Raw genomic sequence first — 17,500 nt, 5'->3', positions numbered from 1 at the left:
AACATGACAAAACAATCCAACAAAGCTGCGGCACTAGAACACCACACACTCAAGAGAACGAGCCACGACCAGAAGGATCTTGCTCTTCAGGCGCAGCTCCTTCTGGATGGCCGTGGACGGTGAGGCCGGTGGAGCCGCTCACAGCGGCGTCCATGTTGGGACGGTCACCAGACACCGTAACCCTCTGTGACGAAGACGGGTCAACTAATCCAGCAGCGCGTCCGCTTCTCCTCCTTCAGCCATTGAGGGTGAAAATAACTACAACAAGCTAAACATAAACATATCATCACGTCTCATATGTTTCAACCTGAACTCTTCTTGCTGCTACTGAGTCATGCTAGCAGCTAGCTAGCTTTCTGTTGACTAAAGTCAGCTGGCCCACTGACCAATCACATGTCAGAGCCAGCTCGCAGGCGCTGCACGCCAAAGAATACGGCCACATGTCAAACTAAACATCTGATTGGTTGAAGACTATGACATCACGACAATGTCTCCGTGTTCTTTTAATCTAGAAGACCAGCTCGAAGTGCTCTGCACACTACTACACACTACTACACACTACTACACACTACTGCACACTACTACACACGACTACACACGACTGCACACTACTACACACGACTGCACACTACTACACACGACTGCACACTACTACACACGACTACACACGACTGCACACTACTACACACTACTACACACTACTATCCACTACTACACACTACTGCACACTACTACACACTACTACACACTACTACACACTACTACACACTACTACACACGACTGCACACTACTACACACGACTGCACACTACTACACACGACTACACACGACTGCACACTACTACACACGACTGCACACTACTACACACGACTACACACGACTGCACACTACTACACACTACTACACACTACTACACACTACTATCCACTACTACACACTACTGCACACTACTACACACTACTACACACTACTACACACTACTACACACTACTACACACGACTGCACACTACTACACACGACTGCACACTACTACACACTACTACACACGACTGCACACTACTACACACGACTACACACTACTGCACACGACTACACACGACTGCACACTACTACACACGACTGCACACTACTACACACTACTACACACTACTACACACTACTACACACTACTACACACTACTGCACACTACTACACACGACTACACACTACTACACACGACTGCACACTACTACACACTACTACACACGACTGCACACTACTACACACTACTACACACTACTACACACTACTACACACTACTACACACTACTGCACACTACTACACACGACTACACACGACTGCACACTACTACACACGACTGCACACTACTACACACTACTACACACGACTGCACACTACTACACACTACTACACACTACTACACACTACTACACACTACTGCACACTACTACACACTACTGCACACTACTACACACTACTGCACACTACTACACACTACTACACACTACTACACACTACTGCACACTACTACACACTACTGCACACTACTACACACTACTACACACTACTACACACGACTGCACACTATACACACAGAGAGGTAACACACTATACACACAGAGAGGTAACACATTATACACACTACTACACACGACTACACACTACTACACACGACTACACACTACTGCACACTACTACACACGACTGCACACTAGAGACACACAGAGAGGTAACACACTATACACACAGAGAGGTAACACACTATACACACAGAGAGGTAACACATTATACACACTACTACACACTACTACACACGACTGCACACTACTACACACTACTACACACTACTACACACTACTGCACACTACTACACACTACTGCACACTACTGCACACTACTGCACACTACTACACACTACTGCACACTACTACACACTACTACACACTACTACACACTACTGCAGACTACTACACACTACTGCACACTACTACACACTACTACACACTACTACACACTACTGCACACTACTACACACTACTGCACACTACTACACACTACTGCACACTACTACACACTACTACACACTACTACACACTACTGCACACTACTACACACGACTGCACACTACTACACACGACTACACACGACTGCACACTACTACACACTACTACACACTACTATCCACTACTACACACTACTGCACACTACTACACACTACTACACACTACTACACACTACTACACACTACTACACACGACTGCACACTACTACACACGACTGCACACTACTACACACGACTACACACGACTGCACACTACTACACACGACTGCACACTACTACACACGACTACACACGACTGCACACTACTACACACTACTACACACTACTACACACTACTATCCACTACTACACACTACTGCACACTACTACACACTACTACACACTACTACACACTACTACACACTACTACACACTACTGCACACTACTACACACTACTACACACTACTACACACTACTACACACTACTACACACGACTGCACACTACTACACACGACTACACACGACTGCACACTACTACACACGACTGCACACTACTACACACGACTACACACGACTGCACACTACTACACACTACTACACACTACTACACACTACTGCACACTACTACACACTACTGCACACTACTGCACACTACTGCACACTACTACACACTACTGCACACTACTACACACTACTACACACTACTACACACTACTGCAGACTACTACACACTACTGCACACTACTACACACTACTACACACTACTACACACTACTGCACACTACTACACACTACTGCACACTACTACACACTACTGCACACTACTACACACTACTACACACTACTACACACTACTGCACACTACTACACACGACTGCACACTACTACACACGACTACACACTACTACACACTACTACACACGACTGCACACTACTACACACGACTACACACTACTACACACTACTACACACGACTGCACACTACTACACACTACTGCACACTACTACACACTACTACACACTACTACACACTACTACACACGACTACACACGACTGCACACTACTACACACTACTACACACTACTATCCACTACTACACACGACTGCACACTACTACACACTACTACACACGACTGCACACGACTACACACGACTGCACACTACTACACACGACTGCACACTACTACACACTACTACACACTACTACACACTACTACACACTACTACACACTACTGCACACTACTACACACGACTACACACGACTGCACACTACTACACACGACTGCACACTACTACACACTACTACACACGACTGCACACTACTACACACTACTACACACTACTACACACTACTACACACTACTACACACTACTACACACTACTGCACACTACTACACACGACTACACACGACTGCACACTACTACACACGACTGCACACTACTACACACTACTACACACGACTGCACACTACTACACACTACTACACACTACTACACACTACTACACACTACTGCACACTACTACACACTACTGCACACTACTACACACTACTGCACACTACTACACACTACTACACACTACTACACACTACTGCACACTACTACACACTACTGCACACTACTACACACTACTACACACTACTACACACGACTGCACACTATACACACAGAGAGGTAACACACTATACACACAGAGAGGTAACACATTATACACACTACTACACACGACTACACACTACTACACACGACTACACACTACTGCACACTACTACACACGACTGCACACTAGAGACACACAGAGAGGTAACACACTATACACACAGAGAGGTAACACACTATACACACAGAGAGGTAACACATTATACACACTACTACACACTACTACACACGACTGCACACTACTACACACTACTACACACTACTACACACTACTGCACACTACTACACACTACTGCACACTACTGCACACTACTGCACACTACTACACACTACTGCACACTACTACACACTACTACACACTACTACACACTACTACACACTACTACACACTACTGCACACTACTACACACGACTACACACGACTGCACACTACTACACACGACTGCACACTACTACACACTACTACACACGACTGCACACTACTACACACTACTACACACTACTACACACTACTACACACTACTACACACTACTACACACTACTACACACGACTACACACGACTGCACACTACTACACACTACTACACACTACTATCCACTACTACACACGACTGCACACTACTACACACTACTACACACGACTGCACACGACTACACACGACTGCACACTACTACACACGACTGCACACTACTACACACTACTGCACACTACTACACACTACTACACACTACTACACACTACTGCAGACTACTACACACTACTGCACACTACTACACACTACTACACACTACTACACACTACTGCACACTACTACACACTACTGCACACTACTACACACTACTGCACACTACTACACACTACTACACACGACTGCACACTACTACACACTACTACACACTACTACACACTACTGCACACTACTACACACTACTGCACACTACTACACACTACTGCACACTACTACACACTACTGCACACTACTACACACTACTACACACTACTACACACTACTGCACACTACTACACACTACTACACACTACTACACACTACTGCACACTACTACACACTACTGCACACTACTACACACTACTGCACACTACTACACACTACTGCACACTACTACACACGACTACACACTACTACACACGACTACACACTACTACACACTACTACACACTACTACACACGACTACACACTACTACACACTACTACACACTACTACACACTACTACACACTACTACACACGACTGCACACGACTACACACTACTGCACACTACTGCACACTACTACACACTACTACACACTACTACACACTACTGCACACTACTACACACTACTACACACTACTACACACTACTACACACTACTACACACTACTGCACACTACTACACACTACTGCACACTACTACACACTACTGCACACTACTACACACTACTACACACTACTACACACTACTACACACTACTGCACACTACTACACACTACTACACACTACTGCACACTACTACACACTACTACACACTACTACACACTACTACACACTACTGCACACTACTACACACTACTGCACACTACTACACACGACTACACACTACTACACACGACTACACACTACTACACACTACTACACACTACTACACACGACTGCACACTACTACACACGACTGCACACTAGAGACACACAGAGAGGTAGCACACTATACACACAGAGAGGTAACACACTATACACACAGAGAGGTAACACATTATACACACTACTACACACGACTACACACTACTACACACTACTACACACTACTGCACACTACTACACACTACTGCACACTACTACACACGACTACACACTACTACACACGACTACACACTACTACACACTACTACACACTACTACACACGACTGCACACTACTACACACTACTACACACTACTACACACTACTACACACTACTGCACACTACTACACACTACTGCACACTACTACACACGACTACACACTACTACACACGACTACACACTACTACACACTACTACACACTACTACACACGACTGCACACTACTACACACGACTGCACACTACTGCACACGACTACACACGACTGCACACTACTACACACTACTACACACTACTACACACTACTACACACTACTGCACACTACTACACACTACTGCACACTACTACACACTACTGCACACTACTACACACTACTGCACACTACTACACACTACTGCACACTACTACACACTACTACACACTACTGCACACTACTACACACGACTACACACTACTACACACGACTACACACTACTACACACTACTACACACTACTGCACACTACTACACACTACTGCACACTACTACACACTACTGCACACTACTACACACTACTGAACACTACTACACACGACTACACACTACTACACACGACTGCACACTAGAGACACACAGAGAGGTAACACACTATACACACAGAGAGGTAACACATTATACACACTACTACACACTACTACACACGACTGCACACTACTACACACTACTACACACTACTACACACTACTACACACTACTGCACACTACTACACACTACTGCACACTACTACACACTACTACACACTACTACACACTACTACACACTACTGCACACTACTACACACTACTGCACACTACTACACACTACTGCACACTACTACACACTACTGCACACTACTACACACTACTGCACACTACTACACACTACTACACACTACTACACACTACTGCACACTACTACACACTACTACACACTACTGCACACTACTACACACGACTACACACTACTACACACGACTACACACTACTACACACTACTACACACTACTGCACACTACTACACACTACTGCACACTACTACACACTACTGCACACTACTACACACTACTGAACACTACTACACACGACTACACACTACTACACACGACTACACACGACTGCACACTACTACACACGACTGCACACTAGAGACACACAGAGAGGTAACACACTATACACACAGAGAGGTAACACACTATACACACAGAGAGGTAACACATTATACACACTACTACACACGACTACACACTACTACACACGACTACACACTACTGCACACTACTACACACGACTACACACTACTGCACACTACTGCACAGTACTACACACGACTACACACTACTGCACACGACTACACACTACTGCACAGTACTACACACGACTACACACTACTGCACACTACTGCACACTACTACACACGACTACACACTACTGCACACTACTGCACACGACTACACACTACTACACACTACTACACACGACTGCACACGACTACACACGACTACACACTACTACACACGACTGCACACTACTACACACTACTACACACTACTACACACGACTACACACTACTACACACTACTACACACTACTACACACGACTACACACTACTACACACTACTACACACGACTACACACGACTACACACTACTACACACTACTACACACGACTACACACTACTACACACGACTACACACGACTACACACTACTACACACGACTACACACGACTACACACTACTACACACTACTACACACTACTACACACGACTACACACTACTACACACTACTACACACGACTACACACGACTACACACTACTACACACTACTACACACGACTACACACGACTACACACGACTACACACTACTGCACACGACTGCACACTATTACACACTACTACACACTACTACACACGACTACACACGACTACACACGACTACACACTACTACACACGACTACACACTACTACACACTACTACACACTACTACACACGACTACACACGACTACACACTACTACACACGACTACACACGACTACACACTACTACACACGACTACACACGACTACACACTACTACACACTACTACACACTACTACACACGACTACACACGACTACACACTACTACACACTACTACACACGACTACACACTACTACACACGACTACACACTACTACACACGACTACACACGACTACACACTACTACACACTACTACACACTACTACACACGACTACACACGACTACACACTACTACACACTACTACACACTACTACACACGACTACACACTACTACACACGACTACACACTACTACACACTACTACACACGACTACACACGACTACACACGACTACACACTACTACACACTACTACACACTACTACACACGACTACACACTACTACACACTACTACACACGACTACACACTACTACACACGACTACACACTACTACACACGACTACACACGACTACACACTACTACACACGACTACACACTACTACACACGACTACACACGACTACACACTACTACACACTACTACACACGACTACACACGACTACACACGACTACACACTACTACACACGACTACACACTACTACACACTACTACACACTACTACACACGACTACACACTACTACACACGACTACACACGACTACACACGACTACACACTACTACACACTACTACACACGACTACACACTACTACACACTACTACACACTACTACACACTACTACACACTACTACACACTACTACACACGACTACACACTACTACACACTACTACACACGACTACACACTACTACACACTACTACACACGACTACACACTACTACACACTACTACACACTACTACACACTACTACACACGACTACACACTACTACACACGACTACACACGACTACACACTACTACACACTACTACACACTACTACACACGACTACACACTACTACACACGACTACACACGACTACACACTACTACACACGACTACACACTACTACACACTACTACACACGACTACACACGACTACACACTACTACACACTACTACACACTACTACACACGACTACACACGACTACACACGACTACACACTACTACACACTACTACACACGACTACACACGACTACACACTACTACACACTACTACACACTACTACACACGACTACACACTACTACACACGACTACACACGACTACACACGACTACACACTACTACACACGACTACACACTACTACACACGACTACACACTACTACACACGACTACACACGACTACACACTACTACACACTACTACACACTATTACACACGACTACACACGACTACACACGACTACACACTACTACACACTACTACACACTACTACACACGACTACACACTACTACACACGACTACACACGACTACACACGACTACACACGACTACACACTACTACACACTACTACACACGACTACACACGACTACACACTACTACACACTACTACACACGACTACACACTACTACACACGACTACACACGACTACACACTACTACACACGACTACACACGACTACACACGACTACACACGACTACACACTACTACACACTACTACACACGACTACACACTACTACACACGACTACACACGACTACACACTACTACACACTACTACACACTACTACACACGACTACACACGACTACACACTACTACACACTACTACACACGACTACACACTACTGCACACTACTACACACGACTGCACACTAGAGACACACAGAGAGGTAACACACTATACACACAGAGAGGTAACACACTATACACACAGAGAGGTAACACATTATACACACTACTACACACTACTACACACGACTGCACACTACTACACACTACTACACACTACTACACACTACTGCACACTACTACACACTACTGCACACTACTGCACACTACTGCACACTACTACACACTACTGCACACTACTACACACTACTACACACTACTACACACTACTACACACTACTACACACTACTGCACACTACTACACACGACTACACACGACTGCACACTACTACACACGACTGCACACTACTACACACTACTACACACGACTGCACACTACTACACACTACTACACACTACTACACACTACTACACACTACTACACACTACTACACACTACTACACACTACTACACACGACTACACACGACTGCACACTACTACACACTACTACACACTACTATCCACTACTACACACGACTGCACACTACTACACACTACTACACACGACTGCACACGACTACACACGACTGCACACTACTACACACGACTGCACACTACTACACACTACTGCACACTACTACACACTACTACACACTACTACACACTACTGCAGACTACTACACACTACTGCACACTACTACACACTACTACACACTACTACACACTACTGCACACTACTACACACTACTGCACACTACTACACACTACTGCACACTACTACACACTACTACACACGACTGCACACTACTACACACTACTACACACTACTACACACTACTGCACACTACTACACACTACTGCACACTACTACACACTACTGCACACTACTACACACTACTGCACACTACTACACACTACTACACACTACTACACACTACTGCACACTACTACACACTACTACACACTACTACACACTACTGCACACTACTACACACTACTGCACACTACTACACACTACTGCACACTACTACACACTACTGCACACTACTACACACGACTACACACTACTACACACGACTACACACTACTACACACTACTACACACTACTACACACGACTACACACTACTACACACTACTACACACTACTACACACTACTACACACTACTACACACGACTGCACACGACTACACACTACTGCACACTACTGCACACTACTACACACTACTACACACTACTACACACTACTGCACACTACTACACACTACTACACACTACTACACACTACTACACACTACTACACACTACTGCACACTACTACACACTACTGCACACTACTACACACTACTGCACACTACTACACACTACTACACACTACTACACACTACTACACACTACTGCACACTACTACACACTACTACACACTACTGCACACTACTACACACTACTACACACTACTACACACTACTACACACTACTGCACACTACTACACACTACTGCACACTACTACACACGACTACACACTACTACACACGACTACACACTACTACACACTACTACACACTACTACACACGACTGCACACTACTACACACGACTGCACACTAGAGACACACAGAGAGGTAACACACTATACACACAGAGAGGTAACACACTATACACACAGAGAGGTAACACATTATACACACTACTACACACGACTACACACTACTACACACTACTACACACTACTGCACACTACTACACACTACTGCACACTACTACACACGACTACACACTACTACACACGACTACACACTACTACACACTACTACACACTACTACACACGACTGCACACTACTACACACTACTACACACTACTACACACTACTACACACTACTGCACACTACTACACACTACTGCACACTACTACACACGACTACACACTACTACACACGACTACACACTACTACACACTACTACACACTACTACACACGACTGCACACTACTACACACGACTGCACACTACTGCACACGACTACACACGACTGCACACTACTACACACTACTACACACTACTACACACTACTACACACTACTGCACACTACTACACACTACTGCACACTACTACACACTACTGCACACTACTACACACTACTGCACACTACTACACACTACTGCACACTACTACACACTACTACACACTACTGCACACTACTACACACGACTACACACTACTACACACGACTACACACTACTACACACTACTACACACTACTGCACACTACTACACACTACTGCACACTACTACACACTACTGCACACTACTACACACTACTACACACTACTACACACGACTACACACTACTACACACGACTGCACACTAGAGACACACAGAGAGGTAACACACTATACACACAGAGAGGTAACACATTATACACACTACTACACACTACTACACACGACTGCACACTACTACACACTACTACACACTACTACACACTACTACACACTACTGCACACTACTACACACTACTGCACACTACTACACACTACTACACACTACTACACACTACTACACACTACTGCACACTACTACACACTACTGCACACTACTACACACTACTGCACACTACTACACACTACTGCACACTACTACACACTACTGCACACTACTACACACTACTACACACTACTACACACTACTGCACACTACTACACACTACTACACACTACTGCACACTACTACACACGACTACACACTACTACACACGACTACACACTACTACACACTACTACACACTACTGCACACTACTACACACTACTGCACACTACTACACACTACTGCACACTACTACACACTACTGAACACTACTACACACGACTACACACTACTACACACGACTACACACGACTGCACACTACTACACACGACTGCACACTAGAGACACACAGAGAGGTAACACACTATACACACAGAGAGGTAACACACTATACACACAGAGAGGTAACACATTATACACACTACTACACACGACTACACACTACTACACACGACTACACACTACTGCACACTACTACACACGACTACACACTACTGCACACTACTGCACAGTACTACACACGACTACACACTACTGCACACGACTACACACTACTGCACAGTACTACACACGACTACACACTACTGCACACTACTGCACACTACTACACACGACTACACACTACTGCACACTACTGCACACGACTACACACTACTACACACTACTACACACGACTGCACACGACTACACACGACTACACACTACTACACACGACTGCACACTACTACACACTACTACACACTACTACACACGACTACACACTACTACACACTACTACACACTACTACACACGACTACACACTACTACACACTACTACACACGACTACACACGACTACACACTACTACACACTACTACACACGACTACACACTACTACACACGACTACACACGACTACACACTACTACACACGACTACACACGACTACACACTACTACACACTACTACACACTACTACACACGACTACACACTACTACACACTACTACACACGACTACACACGACTACACACTACTACACACTACTACACACGACTACACACGACTACACACGACTACACACTACTGCACACGACTGCACACTATTACACACTACTACACACTACTACACACGACTACACACGACTACACACGACTACACACTACTACACACGACTACACACTACTACACACTACTACACACTACTACACACGACTACACACGACTACACACTACTACACACGACTACACACGACTACACACTACTACACACGACTACACACGACTACACACTACTACACACTACTACACACTACTACACACGACTACACACGACTACACACTACTACACACTACTACACACGACTACACACTACTACACACGACTACACACTACTACACACGACTACACACGACTACACACTACTACACACTACTACACACTACTACACACGACTACACACGACTACACACTACTACACACTACTACACACTACTACACACGACTACACACTACTACACACGACTACACACTACTACACACTACTACACACGACTACACACGACTACACACGACTACACACTACTACACACTACTACACACTACTACACACGACTACACACTACTACACACTACTACACACGACTACACACTACTACACACGACTACACACTACTACACACGACTACACACGACTACACACTACTACACACGACTACACACTACTACACACGACTACACACGACTACACACTACTACACACTACTACACACGACTACACACGACTACACACGACTACACACTACTACACACGACTACACACTACTACACACTACTACACACTACTACACACGACTACACACTACTACACACGACTACACACGACTACACACGACTACACACTACTACACACTACTACACACGACTACACACTACTACACACTACTACACACTACTACACACTACTACACACTACTACACACTACTACACACGACTACACACTACTACACACTACTACACACGACTACACACTACTACACACTACTACACACGACTACACACTACTACACACTACTACACACTACTACACACTACTACACACGACTACACACTACTACACACGACTACACACGACTACACACTACTACACACTACTACACACTACTACACACGACTACACACTACTACACACGACTACACACGACTACACACTACTACACACGACTACACACTACTACACACTACTACACACGACTACACACGACTACACACTACTACACACTACTACACACTACTACACACGACTACACACGACTACACACGACTACACACTACTACACACTACTACACACGACTACACACGACTACACACTACTACACACTACTACACACTACTACACACGACTACACACTACTACACACGACTACACACGACTACACACGACTACACACTACTACACACGACTACACACTACTACACACGACTACACACTACTACACACGACTACACACGACTACACACTACTACACACTACTACACACTATTACACACGACTACACACGACTACACACGACTACACACTACTACACACTACTACACACTACTACACACGACTACACACTACTACACACGACTACACACGACTACACACGACTACACACGACTACACACTACTACACACTACTACACACGACTACACACGACTACACACTACTACACACTACTACACACGACTACACACTACTACACACGACTACACACGACTACACACTACTACACACGACTACACACGACTACACACGACTACACACGACTACACACTACTACACACTACTACACACGACTACACACTACTACACACGACTACACACGACTACACACTACTACACACTACTACACACTACTACACACGACTACACACGACTACACACTACTACACACTACTACACACGACTACACACTACTACACACGACTACACACGACTACACACTACTACACACTACTACACACGACTACACACGACTACACACTACTACACACTACTACACACTACTACACACGACTACACACTACTACACACTACTACACACGACTACACACGACTACACACTACTACACACTACTACACACTACTACACACGACTACACACTACTACACACGACTACACACGACTACACACTACTACACACTACTACACACGACTACACACTACTACACACTACTACACACGACTACACACGACTACACACGACTACACACTACTACACACTACTACACACTACTACACACGACTACACACTACTACACACGACTACACACGACTACACACTACTACACACTACTACACACGACTACACACTACTACACACTACTACACACGACTACACACTACTACACACGACTACACACGACTACACACGACTACACACGACTACACACTACTACACACTACTACACACGACTACACACTACTACACACTACTACACACGACTACACACTACTACACACTACTACACACGACTACACACGACTACACACGACTACACACTACTACACACTACTACACACGACTACACACGACTACACACTACTACACACTACTACACACTACTACACACGACTACACACGACTACACACTACTACACACTACTACACACTACTACACACGACTACACACTACTACACACTACTACACACTACTACACACGACTACACACTACTACACACGACTACACACTACTACACACTACTACACACGACTACACACGACTACACACTACTACACACTACTACACACTACTACACACGACTACACACTACTACACACTACTACACACGACTACACACGACTACACACTACTACACACTACTACACACGACTACACACGACTACACACTACTACACACGACTACACACTACTACACACGACTACACACTACTACACACGACTACACACGACTACACACGACTACACACTACTACACACTACTACACACGACTACACACTACTACACACTACTACACACGACTACACACGACTACACACGACTACACACTACTACACACTACTACACACGACTACACACTACTACACACTACTACACACGACTACACACTACTACACACGACTACACACGACTACACACTACTACACACTACTACACACGACTACACACTACTACACACTACTACACACTACTACACACGACTACACACTACTACACACGACTACACACTACTACACACTACTACACACTACTACACACGACTACACACGACTACACACTACTACACACTACTACACACTACTACACACGACTACACACTACTGCACACTACTACACACGACTACACACTACTACACACGACTACACACTACTACACACTACTACACACTACTACACACGACTACACACGACTACACACTACTACACACTACTACACACTACTACACACGACTACACACTACTACACACGACTACACACTACTACACACTACTACACACTACTACACACTACTGCACACTACTACACACGACTACACACACTTTTCATCAGGGCATAAATCTGCCAGAAGAATGCAAAAAAACACATACAAGTACATCAAATGTGTCCTAAACTGTCTCTCCCGCCCTCCTCCTGTCTCTCCCTCCCTCCCCCTGTCTCTCCCGCCCTCCCCCTGTCTCTCCCTCCCTCCTCCTGTCTCTCCCTCCCTCCCCCTGTCTCTCCCTCCCTCCCCCTGTCTCTCCCTCCCTCCCCCTGTCTCTCTCTCAGTGCATAGAGGAGTGGTTGTGGAGGAAGCCGTCGTGTCCTTCGTGTCACGTGCTGGTCTCCGCCCCTCAGCCGGCCCTCTGGAGCTCCACCCGGGTCAAAGTCCCCTGAGACCGCCGGGAGGCACCGCGACGACACCAAGCGCCCCTTCAGACTGACGTCATCAGACCGAGTCGAATTAACGTTGTAGTTTAAATAGACAATTATATCAGCTGTGTGTGTGTGTGTGTGTGTGTGTGTGTGTGTGTGTGTGTGTGTGTGTGTGTGTGTGTGTGTGTGTGTGTGCGTGTAACTTTATTTAAAATGTCAGTACGTTTTAAATGAAATGATGATAAATAAAACAAGTACAATAAAAGTCCAGTTTCGAGTTCATCGGTGAGACGCAGTGGTCGCAGTGAAGAGGAGGAAACAGCGCCCCCGCCGCTCCGCCCCGCTCGCGCTGCGGCCGGAAGCGGTATTGCACGCGGAAGTGCCGCTCAAGTGTTGACGACACCTGAAGCCGAAAAACACCTGAAACCGGAAACACCTGAAGCCGGAAACACCTGCGGAGCTTCTTCTCGGCTCACGAGCGGTTCTCTGCATGGATAAACTGAAGAAGGTGCTGAGCGGCCAGGATGAAGGCAGCAGCGACGGGACCGGGATCCTGGAGGTACGGGTACCGGGAGGGTAGACCAGTGGAACCAGTGGAACCAGTGAGACGGTCACTACTGACACAGACTACAACGTCTAAGGTCTTATACATTCATTTTAAAAGGAGCATAATGTAGGTTTAACTTCTGCCCCTTTTAAAATGAATGTATTGTGTGTTTACTCACAAAGAACTAATACCAGGAGTGTACAAATACACCCCTCC

General features: G+C 45.4%; 2 protein-coding genes across 2 annotated transcripts in view; both read left to right on the top strand.

Annotated features, from left to right (window-relative positions):
- The window catches only part of LOC306752934 (uncharacterized protein), a gene marked incomplete at its 5' end in the record, with an annotated part of 22,351 nt that extends 5,356 nt beyond the window's left edge, over positions 1 to 16,995 (top strand). The window contains one exon of the mRNA XM_079236768.1: positions 16,651 to 16,995. Within this exon, the coding sequence (XP_079092894.1) occupies positions 16,651 to 16,758 (108 nt within the window). The 3' untranslated portion in view covers positions 16,759 to 16,995. The remainder of the gene's footprint in view (positions 1 to 16,650) is intronic.
- Positions 16,996 to 17,166: 171 nt separating this feature from the next.
- The window catches only part of sft2d2b (SFT2 domain containing 2b), a 4,144-nt gene continuing 3,810 nt past the window's right edge, over positions 17,167 to 17,500 (top strand). Inside the window, exon 1 of the mRNA XM_079236903.1 lies at positions 17,167 to 17,296. Coding sequence (XP_079093029.1) covers positions 17,228 to 17,296 — 69 coding nt within the window. The 5' untranslated portion in view covers positions 17,167 to 17,227. The remainder of the gene's footprint in view (positions 17,297 to 17,500) is intronic.

This window comes from Taurulus bubalis, assembly GCF_910589615.1.
Source record: "Taurulus bubalis genome assembly, chromosome: 21".
Lineage (NCBI taxonomy): Eukaryota > Metazoa > Chordata > Actinopteri > Perciformes > Cottidae > Taurulus > Taurulus bubalis.
Note: the sequence above shows the minus strand (reverse complement) of the source record. Positions and strands in the feature narration are given on the sequence as shown.